This window comes from Onychostruthus taczanowskii, unplaced genomic scaffold, assembly GCF_017590055.1.
Source record: "Onychostruthus taczanowskii isolate IOZ18803 unplaced genomic scaffold, ASM1759005v1 scaffold83, whole genome shotgun sequence".
Classification (NCBI taxonomy): Eukaryota; Metazoa; Chordata; class Aves; order Passeriformes; family Passeridae; genus Onychostruthus; species Onychostruthus taczanowskii.
In genome coordinates, this window is record NW_024506221.1 from 676055 (window position 1) to 703101 (window position 27047).

The 27047-nt window shown below is 34.6% G+C and overlaps 1 protein-coding gene across 8 annotated transcripts in view; it reads left to right on the top strand.

Moving 5' to 3' along the window:
* The window catches only part of ARL15 (ADP ribosylation factor like GTPase 15), a 222988-nt gene that overhangs the window by 94315 nt on the left and 101626 nt on the right, over positions 1-27047 (top strand). For all 8 annotated transcript variants that reach the window (XM_041424606.1, XM_041424600.1, XM_041424602.1 and 5 more), the window contains one exon: positions 1010-1218. In XM_041424606.1, coding sequence (XP_041280540.1) covers positions 1010-1218 — 209 coding nt within the window. The remainder of the gene's footprint in view (positions 1-1009; positions 1219-27047) is intronic.

Below are 27047 nucleotides of genomic sequence, written 5' to 3' on the forward strand. Positions count from 1 at the left end.
CTTCTGCACATTTCTGCAAGTCATTGTCTGGCAGACATGTCAAGTTTTCTACTAGACTGTTGCTGCCGCTGTTCACTGTTTAGTGTTTGTCCCCATGAGTGTAGTGCCAGATCCAGACATACAAAGAATAGCCCATATCCAAATCATAGTTTAGATAGTTTGACAGCTGTCAAATACAATTTTTTTTTTCCTACCTCATTGCTACAACATATGCTGCTCTCCAGGGGAGACAAAAGCTTTCTGTTGATAACCTTAGTGCTTGGCTTCTGTTGAGATGGCTGAGTGCTGCTGAACTGTGTCCTAAAAACTACTGTGGCATATAAGCCTATACAGTCACTCATGTGTCTGTGTTGGGCTCTTCCAGAATCCTTAGTGTGGTTGACAGAGCAAAAGTAGATGAACTGAATGCCTTTGCATTCACCCTAGCTCCTCATTCACTGTTCAACTCACTATTGTATCATCATTCTCCTCATTAAATATCTAATTACTTTAATAGGCTTTCCTGACATGCCAATTTTTTTCCCCAATTATGAAGTGGATGCCTGATGGTTTGGAGATGAACTGGAAGACCTTATCAGAAATGAGCAACTGCCATGACAGAAGCTGCAGGTTTATGACAAGGAGCTGCAGGGCAAAGTGAAAAAGAATGGGTAAAGGTTTAGGTATTAGTGCCAAGATATTCCAGTGAGAAGGTAAAGGATTAGGCTGTGTGGTACTGTCAGCATGGTACTTCTGCCAGTACTCATTAACAGAGCAGAAGCTTTAATGGAAGAAAGCTGCATTGAGTCAACTTCCTTCCTTATTTAAACAATGTTGATTTGACATTGGTGTGTGTGTATGTTGGATTTTTGAATACCTTTTTTTTCTTTTTATTCTTTTAATGATGGTTAAGAGAGAAAATTTAGTTAATTATTTTGATCATTCTAAGTAGATGGTTTATTTTCACTTACAAGTGTTACATTTGTTAAGCTATTCTTGTTTTAATTAGTTCTCATTATTGTCTTGAAAGGAGCTGATAATATCAGGAAATACTGGAGTCGCTACTACCAAGGATCCCAAGGGGTAATATTTGTACTAGACAGCGCCTCCTCTGAAGATGATCTAGAAACTGCTAGGAATGAGCTGCATTCTGCTCTTCAGCACCCACAGTTATGTACTTTGCCGTTTTTAATACTGGCCAATCACCAAGACAAGCCAGCAGCTCGCTCAGTACAAGAGGTATGTTAATGTGTCAGCTTCTTGCCTGTTTGTATTTACTTTCTGCACACCACTGATCCCCTATTACTTATTACCCTGACATCCTGGTTAAGGACTGGCCTCAGTTTCTTCTTTACTGTAAGTATGCAGACCAGGAGGAATCCCAATCCCTAAAAACTTAGTCCACTGCACTCTATACAGACTTAGCTGTTCTGGAAAACAGACAAGTAATACTTGGATACAAACAGATCTTCTGCTTTCACCATATTTTGCTTAAGGGAGGAAAGATGTTTTTAAAACTACTCTTATGAAAAGCTGCTGGGACAGTGATTTTTTTTTGTTTAACTTGGGTTTTTATTTGGTATTAGTTTTAATTTTGCACTGTTCCATTACTCCATTCTTTTCCACTGCTTAAAGCAATACATTGTGGCCATAGGTTGTCTTTTTTATGTAAAAGCTTTTTTCTGAACTGCTGTGTACCGATTTGAGGTCAGAGTTGCAATTCCTGTTCTGAAGTCCTGAACTGGTTCTCATCTTCCTGTTCCAAGGAGTAATGTTTTTGTCTAATTTCTAGCTATCACACAGTAAATTATGTAATTGTTCTATTCAGTGTACCTTTTGCTCTTCAGTTTCTGAGAAATTTGTCTTGTCTACATTCCTATTATGTCAGATACATTTGAGGAAATGCTGAAAATTACTTCTGAAATTGTAGTAAGAAGTTGAAATTGGGTTGTGTCATTCTGTTCATAAATGTCATTTAAAGGACTCCTCCTTTTAAAGATTATATGAGAAATCTGTTTGTTCTGTGAGTGTGGCAGAGTGAAAACTGTTTCAGCACCTTACTGTGTTTCTGCTTTTAAACTGATTTAAACTGGTTCTTTCTTAGATTTTTCTTTTTCTGAAATATGAAGTTTTAGACTTTCAGCTCCAAACAAACTGATCTGTAGAATAGCTGCTCTTAGTACAGTATAGTTGAACATACAGCCTTTGTTTCTTTACTGCTACGTATGTCTCCTTTCTGAGTCAAAAGAAATGAAGCTTATTATATGTTAGAAAATGGTGTAAATGTGAGTGGAGTACAGCAGTGTTTTTAAGAAGAGATTGTGACAGCTTTGTAAACTATACTGTAAAATATTTTTTACAATTGTTGGTCCTTTTCTCCGAAAATTCATTCTTAGGAAAAAGGAAAAAAAACCCCAGAATTTGGATTGAAAATATGAAGTTACATAAAAAAGTAAACAAAAGTTATACAGGGATAGAACCTACCAGTTCTAGGTCTTTTTCATAGAAAAAAACAGACTTAGGAAAAAGTAATGAATACTTAAAGGAAATGTAATATGGATTTTGATATGTAAGTTTAGTAATGGACTAGTTTATTATACAGCATAAAAGCAAATTTGGTCTAGTTTATTATACAGCATAAAAGCAAAAACCTCCCACTTAAAAATTAAAATAGCCTGAAACAAAACTGATTGGATTTTATCATCCAAATATAATCTATATGCCTTGGCTTTAACTTTTTCATATAGCAATACAGATCACATTTTTCATCATCAAAAGGGCTGTTTCTTGTATAATTTAAGTATTTCTAATTTTACTATATTTTTCATTTTTAAAGTGGCTAAATTTGGTTCAATATTAAGTGAAGTTTTTGATAGCAAATAAAATTTAAGAAATATTCTTTGCCCAATTTCATATTAATAATGAATGCAATGCCAGTTGGTTTGCTTTACAGCAAATTATATTTGTAGCTCTCTTATTTTTCAGATGGGCCCATGTGGGTAGACTTTTGGGCCTGAACTGAATTTTTTGTGTATTTCAAGTTAACGTTTCTTTTCTTTTATTGGCAGTACTCTCCTTTTCACTTCATTCTTACAATAGCATTTAAATGGGTTTCTACTGCATGCTTTAAAAGAAAACAAAACATATGGTTTATTATGTTAGCAGACAAGTCTTGATTGCTAATGTATGAGTACAACAGAATGTGTGCAGAATACAACAGTTTTCTTAAATGTGCACAGTACATGCATATTCTCAGGTCAAAACGCACACTGTATCAAGAGCTCAGTGATTTTGAAGTTCTTTAATTAAGAGCAGTGGAAAGTGAAATTAAAAGAAAAAGAAAAAAAGGAGAAAAAAAAGAGAGAGAAATGTCACAAAGTTGTTACATTGTCCCTGAAAAAACAATGATCTGTGTTTCCTGTGTATACAAAGTAGAAGCCTTTGGTAATTTTACCAATGTTGAAATGGTAATTTCTTGCTTTCCTAAAGGCTTTGTTGTGCTATTTTCCTCATTATTGAGATGTGGAATAGAAGTAAAATGATGAATTGCAAGACCATTGCTCACATAAAACCAGCATATTAAAGTATGTAACAAATGTAATATGTTGAGCATTGAGAGTTTTATTAGAAATTTTTGCAGAACTAAGTCCATTAATTATAGGTATTTTCTTGATTTTTTTCATGTGTTAGAAGACAGATGAATCAGTTGAAATTTAAAAATGTGTATGCATTTTTTTAGGCAACAAATTGCCTTTCTTTAATGGATATGAAAGGACTCCTTGGAGTATAATTAAGGAAAATGTCTGAGTTGAGTGGTGCATAATAGGAAATGTAGAAAAATATTTATCTACAACAAAAATTCTTCACAAAACTGTGCAAGTGCCAAGCAGTTTCTGCAACAGATGTTAGTTATATTTTTTGTTGGGAAGTGCAGTTGCTTCAGTTTTTCACAATGTTGTACTTATTAAATGTGGTTTTTTCCATACATTGCTTGGGTAGAAATGATACTGTAGAATCTACGTGCTGTGAGTAATAAGCAATGTAATGAATAGTTCGATTCACAGCTATAATAGATCCTTGCAAAAATGTCCAAATAACTTATTTAATTTATGAAATGTAATTTAACCTAATCCATTTTGCAGAATATAGTTCATATTACTGAAGTGATCAGGGAAAATTACAGGAGAAGTCAAGCTGAAATACTGATCAATAAATGTAGTCCTTTTTTTCCCTGAATTCTGTTGCTGGTTAGCTGTTTTCTAGTTAAATTTTGATTTTTAAATGAACTTAAGAAAGTAAACTTGGCATGGCATTTCATTTCAGAAACTATAAATAAAGATGTCCCTCATATTTCTCTTATTTAGACTTCTATGGTGGTTATTCTGTCTTCCCATGTCAAAGATATTTGTAAATTGTTTTCTTTTTCCTGTGACAATAGCACTTATTTAGATGTATTTAAATATCTGCTAAGTGATTTCTACTGAGCCATGCTGAAATACAGACTGCATATATTAACCAGGCTGTAAAACTGATACAATTGTTTTTGTGTTAATAGGTTTGCTCCAGAATAATTTTATTTTAGATTAAAATTACGGTAACAAAGAATTAATCATATATAAGTCAGTTCTGTCTGTAGTTTTAGAAAACTTATGAAACAGCAAATAAAAAATTTTACAAATGAAAAATAAATTTAGTTACTCAGCATATGAGGGGAGGTGGTGGCATATCAGTTTGGCTATGGCTTCCAAAATACAGGCTGCAGTTCCAAAACAGTTTATCTAATTATATGTTTTTTAAATAAGTATCTTCCTGACAGAATGTGCTTTTACTTTTCCACAAAAAAGTACTTTTGATTGTTGAAACTGGTTTTGATTAGTCATATTTCTCTTACAGGCTTAAAATATTGCAGGAGAGTAGTATGATAAAAGTGCTTCAAATTGCTTTAAAAGGGAACAGGAATTACTGTGATTATCAACTTTGTAATTTTTGTTTTGTAATGTCTACTACTTTGTGTATGAGTATCAGACGCTGAGTATTGCAGTGTATTCTTGTGAGTTGAACCAGTTTGCAGTTTTCTCCCGGGTCACAGCAATATTTAGGAGCTGCATGTATTGGAAGTTGTCCATAGCCACTATATTTTAGGAGCAGCCTATTCTGGATGCTTGTCTGAATCTGTTTCGTACTCCTGGAAGCCACATAGGACTGGCCAAAGGAGGAACCAAACTGAACTAATTTTTCCAAACTTGATGAAGCAAGTTCTTGCTTGGCAGTGTGTTGACTTGTGATGTTTCTATTTTTATATTTAAGGCTCTTTTTAAGATTGTAGGTGCATTAGATGATCAGTGTAGATCCACTCCATTTGAACTATTCTATTCTAACACCATATATGTGAAGACATTCATACAGTGTAACCTGTTGGTGGGTTTTTATTCAGTTATCCAAAAATTCAGGCAAATAATAAATTTCTTTCATGTACTTAAATTGGTGACCACTAGTAACAGGAGAAATCACTGAAGACCTGTTCTAAATTCCCTGTTTTTAAAAAAAGCTAGAACTTTTTAATGTAGACTTACTAGTTAACAGTAAATTAACTTATTCTCAGTCTATTTTAAGATTATGCCATTGTTTTAAATGTAGTTGTTGGGAAAGAATAATATGGAAAGTTTATGTTGATCACAAGTTCTGATTTGTTTTTTTTCTTGCATACAAGACCTTACTTTGACTTGATGGGGGTGTGAAACTCCATAGGAGAGTAATTTTTACTGTCCTTTTTTTCTTTGATAGATCAAGATTTTTAAAAAACTTGTAAGTGCAAACAATATTTTCAAAAGTGAGTGTGAAAGGTTTGTTGCTTGTTTACATAGATTGTGATGTATTTATCTTTTCGAGATTATATGGATTTTGAATCACTGACAGTGTTTAATTAGGTTTTCTGTTAGCAGAATAGTGGAAGGTGACTCTCTTAATGAAAAAAGCCATCTTAGGGTTGTGAGGGCTGTTATCTATTGCTCTGCCAGTTTCTTCTCTGTTGTTTATGTCTAGAAATAATTTTGTAGATAAACAGTGTCTTCTTGAAGCCTTAAAGCTGAATAACCCTTGCAGGAAAATGTTCAGGTTTGCCAGCATCTGTGCAGGCTTGTATTGGCAATGGGGATATGGAGCATGCTGCAAATTGGGCTTTCTGGGCCTGTCAATGGTCTAAGTTGGCTGCTTAGTATGACAGGCTCAATTCCAGGATGTAATCATTTCTTTATATTCCAATGTCTTTGTACTGTTTTTCCATAATTCATGCTGTTTGTGGTTTCTGCTAGTTAGGGGAAAATGGTTTCTCTTTGGAAACCCTTTCAGTATATGAGTAATGCATGTCATTACTAGCAATCTGAAAAACTGCATTGAACAGTGACTACTAAAGAGGTTTAGCTTCAGAGAGTATGCAGTATCTTAGCTCACAGATTTGGGCAAATGTTTTCTGCAGGAGCAGGTACTGCAAAAATTTAGCCTACAACCAAGAGTGAAAATGAAAGTTTTCTCCGCAGTCTGTCCCATCCTCACCCTGGTCAAGCTTCTCAAATCTGAGTTTTCAAAGACCAGATGTTGCAAATCTGTGTGCTTTGTGACAGGGACATCCAGAGCAAAGTTAAATCGGGGACAGATTCTTGGTTCGTCAAGGAACTATTTCAGAGATGATTTATCTTCAGATTACTGCAGTAAATAGCCAAAATATAGATTCCTACCCTGTTTTTGAGATCATAGTGACCTTAGTGACCTTAATATTTGCAATCCCCTCACTGCAAATGCTTCTTTTCGTCCAAGGTGTATCCCCTGATATTTGAAGATTGTTTTGGAGCTGGACTCTGCTATTTTGAGTATTGGCTGCTTCCTTCACAACTGTGGCCTTTGAGGGAACAGAAGAGTTATTTGTCAGACTTCAGTTATGAACACATTTGCAGAAGAGCAGAATATTATTAAACTAGTGTTTAGACAATACTAGTTTTGCCCTGTTTAGAACAACAGAAACATAACTCCTAATTGCATTTCTCATATGAACTTCCATTCTGATTACAAATTTCTTCATACCTATTAGGAAAATGATTTAGACATAAAAGGATCCTATGATAAAAATAATATATAAAAAATGTAATCTAAAAAGATAACCAATTTAAATGAATTATCCATATCCTAGCTAAATGTGAACAGCAAGGAATTTCATACAGTTGCAAGACTGAATCCAAACAGTAACCCCACATTTTCCTTGCATGAGTTTGTGTTTCAATCATGTTTTAAAATAAACAAAGCCATAACACATGCAATTGTCAATATATTCATTAGATAAAAAGATAAATTGGTATAGTTGATCATGTTTTGATGAATAATATCACTTAGTAAAGCTTAATATTGCTGTCCCAGTGTATGGGGGACAAAGAAACAAAAACTTAACAAAGAAAAGTATCTCTCTGAATGGTAAATTCCTAATTGTGCTCTTGACAAATACGTAAGTCTGCAAGGAAATGAGTTCAAAGGCTGCCCATAGAAATTCTGATTTTGAATGGTGTTCCTGAAGATAGCAAAAAATTGCTCGAGCACACCTGAACACACAATGTACAAGAAGATAAAGAGTAGGAGTAGCTAAGACTACTAAGACAGAAGTCCTGTCCACATTCACCCATTTCACAACATGAAACTCTATTTAGAGAAATAAATCTCTTGAATGGCCCTTTGGAGCAAATGGTGCCAGGTACACGTCCGCAAAAAAAAGCAGCTGCATGTCTTGCAGTAGATTTTGAAGAGTTTTGGTGTATATAGTTCTGAACATCAGACATGGATTTTTGCAGTACTATTTGAGTCTTCAAATGGTTGTTTTATATGTATATAGATGGTGTGTACTTTGAGTATTTATTTCATCAGCAGTTTGCTTGCTGGTCTCTTTGCCTCCCCCATCTTTCAGGTATGACAGTCTGTTTGTATGACCATGTGATGACCTGGTTTGGACCTAAAAATTACTTAACTACTATCCTTCCTCAAGGTCTTTTGAGAAGACAATTGGATAGTTGGTGTACAGGCACAAACAAGAGGTAGGAGGAAGGTGTAAAACTAGAACTGCCGTGGAAAGTTGGAGGTGTGGACCTTTAAAATCCAGTTAGAGTTGGACCCTTCTGCCTACCGTGCTATTTCTCACACTTTTTTGGCTTATCCCCCTAAACCATAGTGAACCATAGTAAAGGAAGATTATACAGGAAATATGGGAAAATGATTTTTCCTTCTTACTTAAAAATGAATGTTCTAGAGTAGGTATGCAATTACTTTTACTGGACTTGAGAGAGAGATAGGAAAGAAGCATATATTTTCACTATGTTTTGAAAACTTGTGTCTTTGTTGACTTCCAAGCAAAGAAAGAAGATGGAAAATGTCATTCAAAGAGAAGGAGTTGCCTGCACTTGCAGAACTAAACACAAAGACTGTAAAGATAGAGCATAGTCTCTAAAAATAAAAAGTAAATTTATGAGAGAAAGTTTAAAGTGCTTTCAGATACAAATCTATATGCATAGTTTAGTAAATGTTTTTCATAAATATTTGTGTACTTAAAAATGCTTATATGGTATTCAGTAAGCACTGTTAGAGACGAGCACAGCTTTTTACAGTTCTTTCTGAAATATTTTTTGCTTGGTAAAAATTTGGTGTGCTTTAGTAGAGTATTAAATGAAATCCTGAGGCCTGTTTGATACAAATCTGACCACACATTCATTATGACTCTTTGAGCCTCTATGTCTGTGATATTGCTATTCTAGGGAATTCTTGAATGCTCAAAAATTTAATTACTGTTAGTGACATCTTACATGAACAAGAGAAGTCGTATTTCTTTCAGAACTAATCACTATTACAAATGGAGCAAAATAGTGGCTATATAACTACTTTCCAAATATAACTCTAGCATTTCAGCAAAAATGGTCTCAGGATCAGTTGAAAAATAATGGAAAAGTATTTAGTAATGCATTGCATCAAGTTTGTGAAAACTCTTGTATTATAAAAATTATTTAGTCTGTGTTTTTCTTTCAAACACCAATCTTACATGGATATACGTGTGTATATGTACTAGAATGAAATCTTGAGTTCCGTAATACAAACTGCTGCTTTTTAAAAGATGAGGACTTATTCTTCTATTTTTCATTCTAGTGCTAAAATAAGTCTGCTGATTAAAGGCAAGTTAAATATACTGTGAACCTTGTATTTACCAAGGAGAAGGTAGTTTTCTGTAGTTGAATGACATAATTTATATTTGGTACTCAATAACAAAGTAAATTTTAAAAGAAATGTTTTTCAAGTTGATTATGATCACATAATCTTCATTCCATTAGAGTAGGTATGCAGTGTATGAATTTAATTTCTGGACACCATCCATTCTGCAAGAATTACACACACACACACATGGGAAATCATGATGAACATCTTAATTGGTCATGTCAGGGAAGTTCAACAATAACCACAGCAGGAGAAATCTATCCATTTTATATCTATGTAAGTATTTCAAGTTGGATTTTAATTATGTGCCGCAAAAGTAGAAAATTTTCAGCTGCCTCAATACTATCTACACTGTGACACAGCATAGGTTATTATTGTCTGTAATTACCAACACCCTGAGGACCTTGCTGGAAATATGTGTATGCAGAGTTTCTTAAAATCTGCTTTAAATAGAAGGTGCTCAAAGCTCAGCCTGAGCATGGGAGGCTTTCTGTTCCTTATGAAAATCAACATTTCTGAAGATGCTTGAAGAGAATTCCTCTTGAATATGAGCTGCAGCGTGAGGAAGAACAAACCTGAAAATTGATGTGTCACTGGCCTATCAGAGGCTGGTTCTTTAGATTTTTGAGTGTAGAATTCCTATGAGTGAAAACAAACCATAAATCTCTGGAGATGGAGATGTTGGCATGTATGTGAGAATTCATGAAAGAATGATGTTTTCCCACGTGACAGGATGGGGAAAGGATCATCTTTGCATCAGTGGTCTGGATGTTACTGAAACAATGCTACAATTGTCAAAGGCCAGGAAGGAAACACATACTACTGTAAGATGAGATTAAATTCTTTCATATCCATTCTCAGTTTTGAACTCATTTTTTTTTACCCTGGCATTCTTTCAAGCCATTATGCTCCTGGAAAAAATCTTGGATGCTCTCTGGGTGTGGTGGAAGACTAAAATCAAAGTGTTGTGAGCTTGATTGCTAGACAGGACACTGCTGTTTTTGCAAATGGAATGAACCAGAAAGAAGGAGTAACAGGAGAAAGAGAAAGGTGCTGCTCTCATGCACCTCTTTCTGTTACCTCCCAAGACTTTACTGGCAGTAAAGCAGAAGAGATGAGTAGAGAGCATTCTGGGGTTCAAACAAAAACTAAGAATGGAATGGAGTTCTGAAAATTCAAAAGTAGTGAAGGGCCCCACAGTTGGTGAGGATGCAGTACTATGAGTTTTTACTTAAAGAAAATTGGAGCCATTGAAGGCCGTCTTCTATAGCAATATAGGCTGAACAGTGTCCATTATTTCCTCAGAAACCACTTCTGTTCAGTGCATAATGACTTCTGGTTCAAAAAGAGAAAACCATTTTCCCATCCACTTCTTGCAGTGATTCAACAGCAGATGCAGACATGCTTCTGAAGAAGCATGAGTTATCCACTCCAGCATCTGGGAACAATTGCCTTCACAAGACTAGAAGCAGGATTTGGAATATAATGACATTATTTTAATGATGATTTGTTGATACTGCAGCATATCATTAGTCATGCTGAAATCTTTATAAGCATAAATGTTTTCTCAAAAAAGTTTAAATGTTTAGAAAATCTATTACAGCAGTCTGACATGAAACAGTAACTTCTTCTGTTAAAATCTGAACAGGCTTAAGTTTTGAGTTAGTCTAGAAAAGAACTTTTTGAAGGATCATACAAATTAACTAGGTAACATATTAAAAAAGGCAAAGTTAAGCAATTTTTTACTTGAAAATTTGTTCATTTATTATTCAGGTTTACACACATCATGCTTATATTTTTTCCTACTGTTTTTAAAAAGAGTATTGACAGTGTATTGAATAATCCATAGCTGTGACTACATATTTCTCAATATCTTTGCTTTTTCTGATCTTTTCTGTGGTACTGAGTTCAGATTCTGATTAGATGCAGAGTTGCAAGTGTCAGAAAGCCTGTGCTGTATTAATACTGTCTTAAAAGTAAAGAGTCACTATTAATGTGTGGGCATCTTTAAAGTTAATGCATGCTGGAGTTCAATTTCAAGTATTAATAGGCATCCATTGCCTATTAACAGATGTGTAAGGCATCTAGAAAACTGATTAAAAAAAACCCGAGAAACAACAAAAAGCCCAACCTGCTTTAGTGAATGAGCTTTGCTTAAAAAACTTTTCATTTCATCCACATATATCTCCAGAGGTGGATAATTTGGATTACTGCATATATTGTTATATATTTGTTATAATTGCATTATTTATTTAAAAATAAGTTGCTTCATCAGTCTCTCTGTTAATACAAGCTTATTCTGTAATTTTTTTCCAGTATTTTTTCATAATGTATTATCACAGCATTTACAGTCTCATTTTGGTTTTTTATGTTACTCTGGTAATAAATATTAGGAAATAGTTTACTACATTATATGAAACATTTGAGTACTTTAAGGATTTCTTTCCTTTGCTTTCCTATAGCTTTGTTCTGTTGCAGTAATGCATTTGCAACAGACCATATATTAACTACAAATCTACTATAGATATTCTGTTCCAATTTGTTTACCTTTGTTCCTTGTTGCTAATTATGCCTTTACTCATGGCTGAGGATAAAGGGAGTAAGCGAGTGAAATTTGAGTCACTCTCTAGGGCAGGAAAAGAAATCTTTTCAGAGCTGTAAACAAAAAGATGCTCTGCCACCAATATTCCAGGAAACAATCAGGTCCCTTTAGCTTCAACAGTATCTTCATTAGTGGCACAGGGTATGTTTGTTGTTTTAGAAATAGATAAATAATTTTGAATAAACAATATTAATGCATGTGATATCTATAGCCTGTGTTTGCACAGACCCTTATTAAACAGTCAGTGCTCTTCATTGAGTAATTTGATGTGTTCCATGAATCAAAATGTATTACTTAAAATTATTACTGTATTTTAAATTTATTTATTCAGTTTCGACTTTTTTGTTTTTGTGGTTGTTACTAAGAAATTTGCCCTATGTACATAAAAGACAAACAGAGGCCACAGACATGGTGCTGTACATTCTTGAAGTATTGCACGTGCCTGCACATCTGTCATGTAGCAGAAGAGTTCAGACTATGTAGTTTTTGCTTGACTACCTTTTTTGTGGACACGCTATCCGTGTCATTTCTCATGAAGTTTAGAGTATATGATTTGTTTAAATTAAAGTCATAATTGAATAAAAATTGATGTTGACTCATTTTGGAATAGCTAAATATTTATGTGATGGAGATAAAATCTCCTTTATCTTCCATTATTATTTGTCTTGCTAATTTTCTTAATGTAAGTTTGAGTTTTACTGAAACCTCAATCTTAACACTTTAAAAGTACTCTTACTCCTATAAAATCTTCTGAAAAACAAGAAAAAACATTTTAAAGCTAAAATGGACTGTTGTTAAAGTGGAGAAAAAAGCTTAGTATTTTTCTATTCTGATTTATTGTACAGAAAGCTGGTTTTTTTACAAAAAAGGGCCTTTTTTGCCTTTTTTTTTTTTTTTTTCTTTTTTTCCCTCCACTATTCTCAGTCTCTTTTGATCATTGATCTGGGTGACCCCACGCTCAGGGGTTTTTTCTTCATTTGACATGGACAGATTTTTGAAGTATAGCTCTCCTTTGGGAACCTCGGGCAGTTCCACTTGACTAACCTGTGATCTAATGAGCAGTAATGCAGGGTTACAGTGACCATTTTGTTTGCTTTGAGGGAGGATGGCTAGACAGAGAGTGGGAGAGAGGCGGTGTCTGCTGAGAAAAAAGATGCAGGGTGATCGAACAGTGTGAAAAAGACTTGTTAGCCCACATTAGTGTGCCTGATTTACTTCACAACAGGTCAGGAAAGGCCAAAGGCAGGGTTGTCATTAAATTGCAAAGTTGAAAATCCCAGTATTCAAAAGCATTCAAATTTCTGAAAGTTGTAAATTAGAAAGTTTGTGGTTCATGTTGAATTTGGCAGAAAGATATACAGAAGTACCAGCTTCTATAAAACATGAATGGTACATTATAAAATCATGCTGTAAATAAAAAGAAAACCAGCTTTTTAAAGTACTTTCATGGTTGACTGTTTTACAATGAGACTGGGTGCGAAAGAAAGGCCAAACACTAACAAGGTCGTTGCACTTTCTTTATGAGCCCTGGGGACCCCTTAATTATGTGCCCGTGCTGCTTATTTTGAGATCTGTAGAGTGTATGTGTACACGTGTTTGTATAATATATAATTTTTATTTGTATTTATTAAATCCATACACATATGTATATACACATATGCATATGTATGTAAGAATAATATTTTAGCGCTACTTGCCCAGGAATGTAGATTTTGAATCTTCTGTATCATGTTATGATACTTTTTTGCCCTCATATCCTTGATTGTTTCTCTTGGAGTATACATTAATCATCATGCCTTTGGTCTTGAAATAGGTATAGATTTATCTTAAACTTACATTTACAAATGCAGACACACACAAAAATTATCTTTATGTACTAAAAAGTTATTTTTCTAATAGTAAAGCTTGCTTCAGAACACTTGAATTACAATTGCAATTACAATTGACAGCCTGCTGCTTTGCAATTGCAAAAATGAAAAGTTGAAGCTGCCTATTCCTGAAATTACATTTACTCTTCTATTTCATTCACTTGTCAGTAGCCTGAGTCTCCATGAGTTGAAGAGTACAAGCAGTTGCATTGATAGCCTTTAACTCACAGCAAACTCTTGTCACTGCTATTTCTGATCTGGCTGGCTTTAGTGAAAATTGAAGTGCAGCCTTTTAGCTATATTATCATTGTGCATTGTAGCAGTAGGTAATAAAACAAATGGGTGGTCTTGGGGGTAAGGTACTTTTTTCTGCTACCAGAAGTTTCACTAATTGATTCTTACTTGTGTTGGCTCTCAAAAGTCAGGTATTCACTATTGCCATTCAACTGTGTTAACTTTTAGATTGTACTGCATAGACAGATGTGATTGTCTTGATCCTTGTGTATTTTTGCAATTAGAAATACATAAAATTAAATGGCTGAGAATAGCTGACCCATAACTAAGACTGTATTTCTTACCTGACTTCAGAGGACTGTGCTCCCACTGATAATTCAAATAATTTCATTGACATTTAAGGGAGTATCTCTTCTTGGTTGAAGGGAAGAGAAGACAACAGGATGTCAGGCTTCATGTTCACATTGAACATTAACTTTTGGTTTTAACTTGTATTGGATTATGTATTAATATGTGGTGCCAGATTATTTTTGTTTATCTTGGTCATCTTTTGTTTACACTGCATATAAGGTATAGTTTTACCTCCTGATAACCTGAGGTTTAACTGACAGTTGAATGTGGGTAACAAAGTACATTTTTTATATTCAGTGCTGCATTTCTCAACTAATTTCACAGTATGTCATTCCTGTTTTTAACACATTGTAAAATTCACTTATTATTAGAATTTAAAATAGGATTAGTGTATTTTGAAACAGCATGATGTTCAAAGTGACTTGCTTGTTACTACACCCAAACACTAGTCTCAAAAAAAAAAATTTGCTATGATATGTATGCTTCCATTTTCTCAATTATTTTAACTGATATGTAGTTCCAGCAGCTTGGTGGAGATTCTAGGAAACTCTGCATTGAGCTAGCTTTCTCTGTATTTTTAGGTCATGTTAGTCAATGGAAACTTATTAGGGCATAAAATGATGGGGAAATGTTTAACAAATCAGAATACTGAATCAAGGCACATTTAAGCCTTACTAGTGTTCTCTTTCCATTTACTTTCTCCATTCCCTAAATAATGTCTGTGCAGTCTCTATGCACTCTTTATTAGCTCTTCTATTTGATTTAATTATTCAGTTACTCAGTGTGTCTGAATTAAGTCATCTCCGCCAATCTGCTTATTACAAAGCATTTGGTCAGTGAGAAGAGACTAATGTCATCTTGCTAGACTAATTTTTGTGGGTGTGTGTTTAGAAATCAAGACACTGGAGCAGTATTTCAAAATTGATTTGTAAAAAAAAGTCAGTTCAAGAGTATATTTTTGATACTGCCAGTCACAGGCTCTGGAAGAGTAAATATTACTCATCTGAAGAAAAGAGAAATTGTCATGTGTTCTTCTTAGCTTTCCTTAAGATGTGAATAGCTTTAGCAGGTTGGTGCTTTGAAAACCACAAAAAGTCTTCTGCAACGTAAACTGTTTTCACATAAACTTGCCAGGTATTATATGAAACAATTAAGCTCTGTTTTGATGGTAATATTGTTGCTTGCTTCAGGAAGACAGCTGACAAAAGAAGAGGGGATACAGCCAAATGTAAGCTTGTGGAATTTTTTTTTCTCCCAGTTCAGAGTTGCATTTTTAGAAAGCATTTGTTTTAAGACAGAGATTTTAACTTTTGATAAAGGTGTTAGAATGCTACATGCAAAGTTTTTCTTTTTTATCTGGATGTCATGATTTAAAACCTCCAGCAAAACATTCCTGTAGGTTCACTTCCCATGATCTCTCCACTCTATAGTGTGAAGTAGTTATGATTTAATCCACATCATGAATAAGGTGCAAACACAAAGTTTAGTGAAACAAAAAAAGCAAAATATAAAAGTAGTTGCAGGTGCTCATTTTCTAAAGAGAATGGGTGTGACTTTTTACATTTTCCTGAGGCCATTATTTGCATCTCAGGGCTCTATTTAAGAAGTATAACTCTCAAACTCTTCTAAACTGGGAATGCAGTAGCTAATATGTTGTATAAAAGTGAAGTGTTGTGTTCTGCCAATGGACTCTGACAATTCAGTTTTTAGTACCTGTAAAATGGGCTTAAAATGTTCTCCAGATGTATTTGGCTACCTCTCCTTTTGGAAATCATTCCTTCTGTGCAATAGGAAAAAAATTTGCTTAACTAAGAAAACAAATTCAATAATGCCACCCTTTCCCTGCATAAGTAAGAAGATGGGGGTGGTAGTACTATGTCTGGGAAAGGAAGCAAAAATGCATGCTTGGATATCCATTGCTGGCTGTTGTAGGGAGTGTGCTTGCCAGCAGTTTCTGGCAAGCTTATTCCTTCCAAAAGCTCTCCAAACTTGCCAGACATTTAAAAAGTCTTTTGCTTGTTAGTCACCTTTCACTTACTTGTAGCATTAGAAGAAATGTTTATTGACTGAAGAACTGCCTGTTTTGAAATCAGGAACATTGAATTAAGTTTTTTGTTTTGTTACATGTTGGTTTGTTGATATTTACTTGGCAGCAGGGTTTAGTTAGGAATATACTTACAGGCTGTTAGTAACCCAACTGGGTCAGAGCTCAAAGGGTCTGCTCTTGTGGGTAGTAAACTCAGGGTTTGGCTGACGGTTTTTGTGCATGTAAAAGGCATCAGATCATCAATCCCTGACCCCTCTGCAGAGGGATGGATGCTGTAGAAGTGGACTGCATTTAAACAAGGGCAAAGCACTTTCTCCACTTTCAGTAGAACCTTGCTGAGAGAAAATTTTAAAATCTCATGTGTCTGGCAGTGGGGCATGTATGGTCTCTTTGTGTTAGTTTGGTTCAGTTGTGGTCTGGTGTTCAGATCCACTTCCATATAATATTGATCAGGATGTGCATAGGTTTGAATATTCCTAAGGCATTTGAGGACAAAACAAATACCATATGTGTCTGAACCCTAAAATAGAGACCGTTCAGAGAGAGAGGGGTTGGAGGGAGGAATCAGATGCAATGAAAGAGGAGAAACTTGACTATTGTCCTAGGCGGAAGCATGCCAGAGGGGAGACTAGAAATCTAGCTTATTGAATACGAAATATTTTGCAAAACTGTCCTTCTCAGGAAGGGTCAGATTCATAATTGTGGTTCTGTTACTTCTACTCAGTTTTCTTCTTATAGTGCAAAATCTGAATTAAACAGACACCTCAGTTGTAAGTCATCATACCAGAGATGACTGGAGTTACATCTATGACTACATTGCACCTTCCTTCAGGGTTTTCAGATGGGAGGATGTCTGGGTCTTTTTCATGCATCTTGCTCCCTGCACTTACATGTTTGACTGAAGTAGTTGTGTAGTATTGGAGCATGTCAGTCTTTTAATGTAATTGCTTGTCATCTCTGAGGTACTGAAGCAGACTGCCATTATTTTACAGTAATTTAAGCACTGGTAGATTTATCAGGTACAACCACAAAGCTAATGGCCTTTTAATTATTAGTGATTCCAGTGAGAGTTTGTATGTTAAGCAGGAATTAAGAGCTTCATGCAAAAGTTTGGACAAACAAAGGAGAACAAGACTACTAGCACCAACTGGTGCTATCATTCTAATAATTGAATACTTCAAATTTTCTCCATTTCTGACATGGTTGTTATTCAGGCTGCTTCACTGTGCTTTTATATGCATGGAACCTGATATACACAAATTAAAGAAACGTGGTATCAGTTGTAAGAACTGTGGTCACAGAGAGTCCCACACCACACATATGTTGCTGTTGTGGTCACAGTATTGTTTCCTCTCACTGTAGGAGTAATGAAAATAATTTAAACAATAAATCAGTACGATGGTTTTCTTGTCCTAGCTTTGCAATTATTTCAACTTATGTTTTCTGAAAAGCACAATTTCAAGTATTCTGAACCTGTAACGGGTAACTAGGAGTGCTTGAGAATAAGGTGTGTATTGCCAGGGTATTGTGATCAGGCAATGAAAGAAGAGTTTACTTGCCGTGTTCAGGATTATCTGTCAGACAATCACTGCGTTAGTTGAGTAAAATACATGAAATGTTGGAAACATAACTTAGGTTATTTTATGCATCTGAAATTTGATTTTTTTTTAAATTAAAATTGGGTTTAAATTTTGTATTTATGTTCAAAATACAGTTTTTAGTGCACTTATATAGCTATATGTTGCTTTATAACCTGCTGGAGAGCAATAGCTGCAAATAAATTGAAAGAGGGAGTGACGTTCTCTGTCACTTCAACATTGTCATTCAAAACCTTTCTTGACACTTTGGAAAAGATTTTGATTTCTTTTATATCAGTTTGTATTCTCTTTTATTGCAATAATTGAAATAAATATAGCACTTTCAAGTTCTGAAATGGCATTCTTGAGTTTCCTGAGACATAGAAAATATAGGGCATCTTCTAATTAGTTATCTGTTGTAAAGAAATTACTCTGCATCTTTCATTCATTTCAGTATGTGTTAGCATTAGTATTTTCCTTTGAAGGATGTCTGTCCTAGAAACAGTTGAGTCATCCTCTGAGTTTAATGCTTTTTGAGAACTATGTTGATTTAATATTCTGTATTTGATAATTTTCCTGCTTATCAATTCAGCTGTGGTATTAGAGAATGCAGAAATAATCCACTGATATTTTGCTAATGTATAAGTCAACGGCCATAATTCTCCTTAACTTAGAGATTTAAAATTTCCTGTTACCATTTAGGTTATTTCAGTTGTTTCCATTTATTTTGCTTGACTTTATGTTCTTAATAGAGTATTCATTAATCTTGCATGTAAAAAGAAATTATTTCTGTTTGGTAGTGTTTCAGAATTCCCCTCTTGGGGCAATTATTCAGACTGTTAGCATGAATATACAGAATGTAATTGCTAATAGATAATGACTCTTTAATTTTGATTAATATGCAAAAAATAGTGTCAGCTAGCTTGTTCAGTGAAGTTGTTTGCAAGCTTTGATAAAATTCTGAATTCTTCTATCCATGAAAAGATGGCTGTAAATCTGAATCCCAGGTCTCTTCTGTGGAACTTAAATGTTTCTTTATCAGTTACTTAGTTCTTAATTTAGACCAATGATGCATTTCAGAAGGGAGTGCAAGTTTTGTTAAAAGACTGCTATAAAGTATTACTACTTGAAATTTGTGGCAACCTTGTACCTATTAAAGGAATTTGCTATTTGAGTGCCACAAAAGACTCACCAAGAAACTGGTGTTGTTCTATTGAAATATGGTAAAAAAATCTGTCAGAAATCCTGCAAAACACCACAGGATTCCACAAATATAGCATTTTTCAGCTGACTGCACTCTGGACAACTAGCGTCTCTCTACAACAGTGATAGGACTGATCAGGACCATCAGTCTAACAACCTCTATCACAGTTGTCTCTCTTGCATCTTCAGACTTCATTAGATGGATGCTCTCTGCAGTGTTCAGAAATAGTGAAATGTTTTCTTATCTGCAGCTTTTTTTGCTGGGACAGATGTGATTATTCACAGGATGTTTATAACTATCTTACTCAAAACCACTCAGAAAATCTAAATTTCTGCTTATAAGAGAAAAATTGAAGTGTGTTCTTGTTGAGCAAGTGTTTACTTCTTGGCTATTGAAAGACTTTCAAAAAGAGTTTGGTTCTGTCACCTTATTATTTAAAACCTCTCTGATTTTAGTTTCAATTTCTAGATATCATAGAATGGCCTAGGGTGGAGGGACCATAAAGATCACCCACTTCCAACCCCTCTGATGTGGATAGAGTGCCAGCCACTAGCCCAGGTTGCTCAGGGCACCATGTAGCCTGGCCTTATCTACCCATTTAGTGGACTACTTGCTGTTCCTGCAAAGGAAGAATTATGGCTATCACTACCATTTCTGTTCATGAGCTTTCAGGCACTGAGGAAAATTTCCAAAATTAAACTTTATCATCATAGTTTTCTATGGCAAGCATGTATCAATACAACCCTTCTAATCACTCAATTTTACTTCTTTAAATTGTGTGCTTGGTACTAGATCTTGCTGTTCCTGTACTATGGTACTACATTTTAGGGCCATATCAGCTTTTTTTTGTATTTCATAACACTAGAGAATATTATTTACACATAGTATCTGAAGTTTTGCTTTAGAAGAGCCAACCTATATGTCTCTTGTAGTCTGTTTCTGAGGCTGGCAGGCTATTGTTAGAAAATACAAGAGAGGTTTGGTTTGTTTTTTGGTTTGTTTTTTTTTTTTTTTTTTCCCATGCAGTAGTAAGCTCCTGCTTGTCTTTGCAGACCCGAGGTTTTCATCTTAAGTTTAAAAAGCAAATAACAGGAGAGAAGAGATGAAGAGGAGAAAAGCAAACTATAGGCCTAGAAAATTCCTTTTCTTTCTTTTTTTCCCCCATGAAACTACTTCTGCAGAAAAAAAAAAATATTGACAGACAGGGTGTGCCAGCTAATGTCACCAAGCATTGAGTGGAAAGAAGAATACTAAAAAGCAGAAAATTAGAGCTGTGCTTGCCTGTTCACCTCCCCAAAAGAATTGAAATTGCCAGCGTTTGGGACTCCTTGTCAGAGGCTGAGATCCTCACCTGTCTGGTGCTCTGCAAATCAGCTCTGGTGACCATCATCCCTCAGAAATGTGTGTCTGAGGGCAATTAGAATTTTACCAAAGAATACTGAAAAAAAAAAAAATTAAGTACATGTATGTCATGTAGTTTCTGAATTCTTTAAAGATAGAAACAAAGGCCACCACAGAAGCAAATTAAAGCCCCTGGGAGCTGACATGGTTATTGAAAGCTTTAACAGAGCTGCCCTGCCATAGAAACCTGCTTTCCTATTGTCATTCATTTTGGTCTCTGAAAAGAAATTTATGATCAAAGTTTTGTTTGAGCACAATATAAGCACTCAGATTAGATTTTGGCAAAGTTAGACAGGGATTTAGATATTTTATTTTAATTTTTTTCCTTTTTTTGGCACTTGTCCTCTAGTGAGAAAAATGTTTTGCACTTAAAATGTTTTGCCCTTAAAAAAAAAAGAGTATCTGTTTACAATGTTTTCTTGAATTACATTAGATCTGTGTTTCTTGTTTTATATCTCCTACTATTGTTTCATGATAACTCCAATCTAAAGCATCTTTCGTGGGTGATGTAAATGAAAATACATAAATGGAATAAAACCTCTGTATACTTAAAATATTTTTATTCTTAAGTTGCTTTTATATATAAAGCTTCCACCTTGAGGATTCTCCAGCAAATGCCCACAGTCCAATTTTTCAGTTGTTATTGACAGAAAGAGGTTTTATTTTTAACAGAATACCATAATATAATGCTTTCTGAGCATCAGAGCTAGTGATCCATTGTTTTGTTGGATAACTAATAAAGTTTGCTTTAATCTGAGGGGTCTTTCAAGGGAAGGAAATTAAGGTGAGAATTAACCATAGTAGGAGAAGTCATTACAATCACTAAGATGTATGAAATATAGGTTCATTTCTTTATATTTACTGTTGACTTGCTGCATAAGACTTTGTGGGAATAGGTTATTTCTGTTTTCCAGTTTATGTCCATATAGAAGATTCTTGTAAGTGCTCGAAATGATAATTAAGATATGAAGTTTTGAATATCTTGGAAATTCAGGTACAAGAAGAATGCACATTGATTTCTGTGAAAGATGAAATTTCTTCTCCACAAAAAAAAAAAAAAAAAAAAAAAAAAAAGCAGCTCTAAAAGATTGTGACAGTGAAATAAGTCCTTCATATTGATAAGACATAATTTAAAATAAGGTTCAAGAAAAATCTGAATGTATATGTTTCCCTTAACATACAGTCATGCTGGTTGGTATAGGCTAAAATTATGAAGTAGCTTTAGAAATGCTGTCTCATGATGTGATCAAGGCAACAAGCATAGTCAGCTGATTTTAGTCTTCTGTCTTGAATGCCCACGGGAAGGGGGAGTAGGAGTGTTAACTTAGTCCTGCATGTGAGGTTTGTAAAAAGAATGCACTAGAAGCTAAATGACAGATTTAGAAGTCTGCCTTTAAGATTGTGTTGAAAGAAAGAAATCACAATAGAGGTTCCCCCTCTGCTGGTAGAGAGTTCAACATTCAAGGCATTTCAGTGTGTCTAGACACAGGTAAATAGTTGGAGTTTGAATATATGTGTGCAACGGAAGAACCACTGTTACGCAGTATAAACTATTGCCAGTCTGCTAAAAGAATTTTAAAGTGAAATATAATACAACTGAAGTTACCAAGTTCCATGTCCATTTATTTTAGCTGGCATGTAAGTAATTCATGTCAAGTGCCCAATAGGGAGTGTAAACTATTGTGTTGTCAGTACCTAACCAGTGACTGTTCAGCTTGGTATTTACCCATTTCAGTGCTGTTCAAGATTTTTGTCCTAGTAAACAAACCCTTTTTCTCTTATCCTTTTTAAGAGATTTTCAATTTGATTTAATTAATCATCTGCTTAAAATATTACCCTATGCATACTTGTCAGGAGAATTTCTCAACTCCTTCTGTGGTGGGAAGTGCCTGTGCCAAATTTTGCATATTTCCTTTGAGTACTTGTGAAGAAGAGTGAAAATTTTAGAGGTACTGGAGACAAGAGAAATAGATTATGTATGGTGAGAAACAGGCACTGTTATCCACTAGAATGTGAATTAGCAGCAAAGTACAAGTGGAAAGACAAACAGATATTAATCTAATTTAAACTCTCTAAGACATGGGTGAATTCATGCTGCCTAGTGTGTTTGTCCTGAGGCTGGTATGAAAACTGTTGTCTCAGTAACCCCAGCAGTGCAGCATCTTTACCACTGGAGTGACTGCTTATCAGGAAGGCAGATAATTCTGCTGTCTTTTTACTGGTTTTTTCCAGCTACTCTTATGTTTGGCTAGGTGAAGACTCACTCAAAGCTGCAGATTTGGTGTTCAGTAAGGTGATGAATCAGCTAATTCTTTAAAATTTTAAACATTGTAGCTACTTGTTTACCTCTTGCGTGTGTGAAATAAAATGTAAATGGTTACTACTTCTGTAGAAAATATGCCAATGTTTCAGGTTTTGAAATATATAATGAAATTTTTGTATTTTGGTATAACAAATATTAATACAACTTTGACTAGGTATTTGGAATACATGTTGTGACCTATCTCAAGCAATTTCAATTTCTTTTGAATGTAGTTAAGCCTCTATTACAACTGTAAATCAAAACCTTTATAATTTTCATGTATTCATATATTAATATGAATATAAAAGTTAAATTTATTTTAAGGCTTTGTGTTGTCTCTCAATACATCTAGACAGTGTAAGCAAGACAGAATGAGATTTTATTCCCTTCAGAGATGAAAATCATAAGAGGACCAAGGGTGATGACCATACTGTGATCATTGAGCTAATGCGTGGAATTTCTGATACTGAAGAAGCAGCATGATCAGGCTAAGGGGTGTTCACCTCCTTTCAAGCAATGAATAGTCTTGAAATTCTTACAACTTGTTTTTGTAGCTTTTTTTACATAAAAAATGATAAACAATGGTAATACTTCTTTCCCTTCTCCCTATGTTTAGTATAAGCTGAATTATTTTAATGTGTAAGAAAGCAACTAGGCTTTTTGCCACAAAATTTGATTTTGATTTTTTAAAGATACTTACAGATTTATAAAGGCCTTTTTGATAATTTTCTCTGTTCTTTTGAGAAAAACTTGGTCTGTTTTTTTTTGATAATTCTTTTTGTATGCAACTATTGCTTTCTGTAGCAAATGTTAATCCATATCAATTGTACTTTCCTTTTTTTGGTTACTTGTCTTAGATTTGAATTAAGAGCAAACATGACTTCTCAACTTTCAGTTTTATGCTTGCCTTTCAGTGTAGTGTAAGTTCTCCCTATTGATAAATCTGTTACTTAGTTTGGGCAATATAGTTAGAGATGAGTAAATTTACTCATTACTCTTTCACAAAAATTAATTAGTTACTGTACAAACAATGTCATAATTGAAACTTTTCAGATAGCTTCATATTATTTCAATTTCTTTGAACTTAGCAAAATTTCATCTAAGTTTTGAGGCTGGGAATTCAGAACTTGATTATATAATCACTTTATATATTAAATACTGTTACAAACTGGTGAAGGGTAGAGTTGATTTGGAAATTTGGCTACTCTTGTAAGCATGGTAAGTTAAAAATTTTCCCTGTTTATACAGCCTTTGGCAATTTATGCAATGTGTTTTGTCACCTGTTTTGCTGTCTCGTGAAGAGCTGGAACTTTTATGAAGAAATAGAAAATATAACTTTGAATCCTTGACGTCTTTAAATAAATGCACATATTGATAGTGACAGATTGCTAAACTTGGCGTTAGACATTTAGTTGTGTTTCTTGCCAAAAGTAATCCAGATGTGCATAATTTATCCGCCTGCCATATGTGCACTGACATGTCTTTCTATAATCAACTGTCTGTTGAGTATTGTTAAACAGTTAAATGTTCTTTATCAACTATCTTTTTGAATAATGCTAATAACTCCTTTAAGGAGATAAGAAGCAGCAAGACCATAAAACCAGCTTTCTTAAACTGAAGAAAGCAACTTCGGTTTTTTGATTGTCTAAAAAAGCATGCAGTTTAAGGAAAAACTGTTAGTAAAAGAGGCGTATTTAAAGCCCATCTTAGGTGGTGTTATACAACTAAGGTGCATGCATATTTTATGTAATCTTGTTATGATGGGACAGGTCTTTGTTGTGACTGTGTAAAGGAAGTTGCTATGGAATAACAACATTAATTAATAAGGATTTTTTTTGTATGAGGTGCTTGTTGAAAGGAGAAAATGAAGTTAACTTGACAAACAGTAACTAAGCATGTCCTGGCATTAAGTTCAGAAAGATTTGTAGGAGGACATTTGTGTCATTTGGAGTATTTCATCATATCGTCGGAAGAAGCAACTCCCATTTTATGGCATGTTTTGCAATGTGTGTTTGTTCTTCATCTGTCTTCAGAAAGTTGCTTATTGATTAGTAGAAGTGCATGACCCAAGTGGAAAAATTCCTGTGTAAAAAGAGTTTCTGTCCAATGAGTTTCCTACCCCAAAATTCTGTTTGCTAACAGCGTTCTGTTTGATCAATAGAAATAATCCCCCTTCGTTTCCTATAAGCTTATCCTTTCACCTCATTGACATAATGTTATCAGAATATTAACATAGATAATCTTACATTCATCAATCTCTGAGTCACATTCCAGTGCTCACTTTGGAGGTATATAGGAAGGTATATGGTGGTCATGTAGAGCAAAATTCACAGTGTCTCATGGTTCTGAGTTTTCCCTGAGGAGAAGAGTGTCTGGCACTGTCTGATGTTCCTGTGCATACAGGTAAGTATTTATCCCTACAGTTATATAGATATCTATCTGTTGTACATAGGCCTGTCTTTATAACTATCTGCTTTGGTTTTTTGAACTCCCCCCCCAGCAGTTGCATAACTTGTGGCATGATTAGCTGCTCTTCTTCATCATCCTGGGAGGTCTCAGTCATGACCTTTCCAACTGCTGATCTCTGTCATTAGGATGAGAATAGGTGTACATAAGCTGTTGAGAGCACCAACTGTGTGATACTTATTTCTTTAAGGTCATCCCCATTTGAGCAGCTCATCTTGGTTTGTACTAGGAAGAAGCAGAATACCTACATAATATCCTGAAATCGGGTTGTCATGCTAGACAGGTAATAATGCAGCTATATAAGACCATCCTTTTGGAAGGCATCTTTGCTGAAATTGTGTGAAGACATTCCATAGTACATTCCGTAGTTTGTAGAAGCATGCTTCTTAAATTTTGCTGTTTAAGATTTCCGCTTAACTCTGACCGGTTCACATGGTCTAAATTGAAATACTGATTCAGTGCTCTGAGGTGTTGCACTGCTGAAGTTCTCAAAGATATGGGCTGTGTGGATATGTGGTGGAAGAGTACTGCTGTGCAAATGCCAGCAGTAAACAAGAAAGTTGGGAGGCTTCTTCAGCCAAGTTTATTGGGTGTTGGTTAATATTTAAAAATCATCTGAAGTTGCTAGGGCCTTACATAAGTTGATTGTAGGTTAACATTGTACCATTGCTGCTTGAAACCCTGTGCTCATTATACTGTGCTGTAGCTACTCTGTTAGAAACTGTTCTTTCACAAAAACAAGTCAAACTCTGAAATCAAAGTTGCGTGGTGTGTTCCTAGCTGCTTCTGAGAATTGATCATCATATTGAGCTGTTCTATAGAGAATGCAATTTGTTGCCAATTTTTAAAGTTACATAATGTTTTTAAGTTAATGTAATGTCTGATGAAAGACTAGTAGTAGCATGCAAATTTGGGGAAACACATTTTCTGAAGATACTATTATTGTTTCTTATGAAGGCACAGCTTCTTGCACTTGAGAAATACTGTGGAATCTATGTATCCTATACCAAACTGGCAGTTTGCACCTGAAAGGAAACCTAACTTGTTTCAACAGTTATTCCTTGCAGTGTGAGCTTTCTTCAAAAGTGTAAATGATGTGTTTTGAAATTTATATACTTTGGGATTGAGAAACTACTGATGCTTTATTCTCTCATTTATTCTTGGTGTTTTGTCCTTTGTTATGATATTTAGCAAAATGCTGTGAAATTCATGCATGCACACAGCCAATAAAAAAAAAAAAACCAAAACAAAAGACAAAACCCAAAACCTCGTATGTTACCAAAAAATCTGAAATATTTGATATTTCTTCAGGTAACCTATATCAGGGATTAATTCACTCCTTTGTTAATGCGCATTCAGTGTAGTACTTTACCTCAGTGTTATAACTACTTCCTAAAATATACTCTTTGTTATTTGATCACTTCAGATTGAAGAGAACTGCTTCTTTATAAAGAGTTCCAGGTGAGAAAATACTTGGGTTTTTTTCAGAAAATGCTATTGTGAATTCTAAGATATGTATTGATACTTGCACTTTATGAAATACTGTGATATTTTCCATTGTATCTTAGCTAGTTTTCTAAACCTCTGAGAACCCTTTAGCCTCCACAAGCTAGGGACATATGTCTTATATGAAAAAATCTCTTCTGTTCTGATTAGTTATGTCCTGAATATGATAGAGCTGTCATTTTATTCAGAGAATTATGCTCTGTAATCTTAATTGTTAATTGTCTTTCTTAAGCTTGTTCTGTCTTAATTCTGTGAGCTAGAAACTCTTTTGAA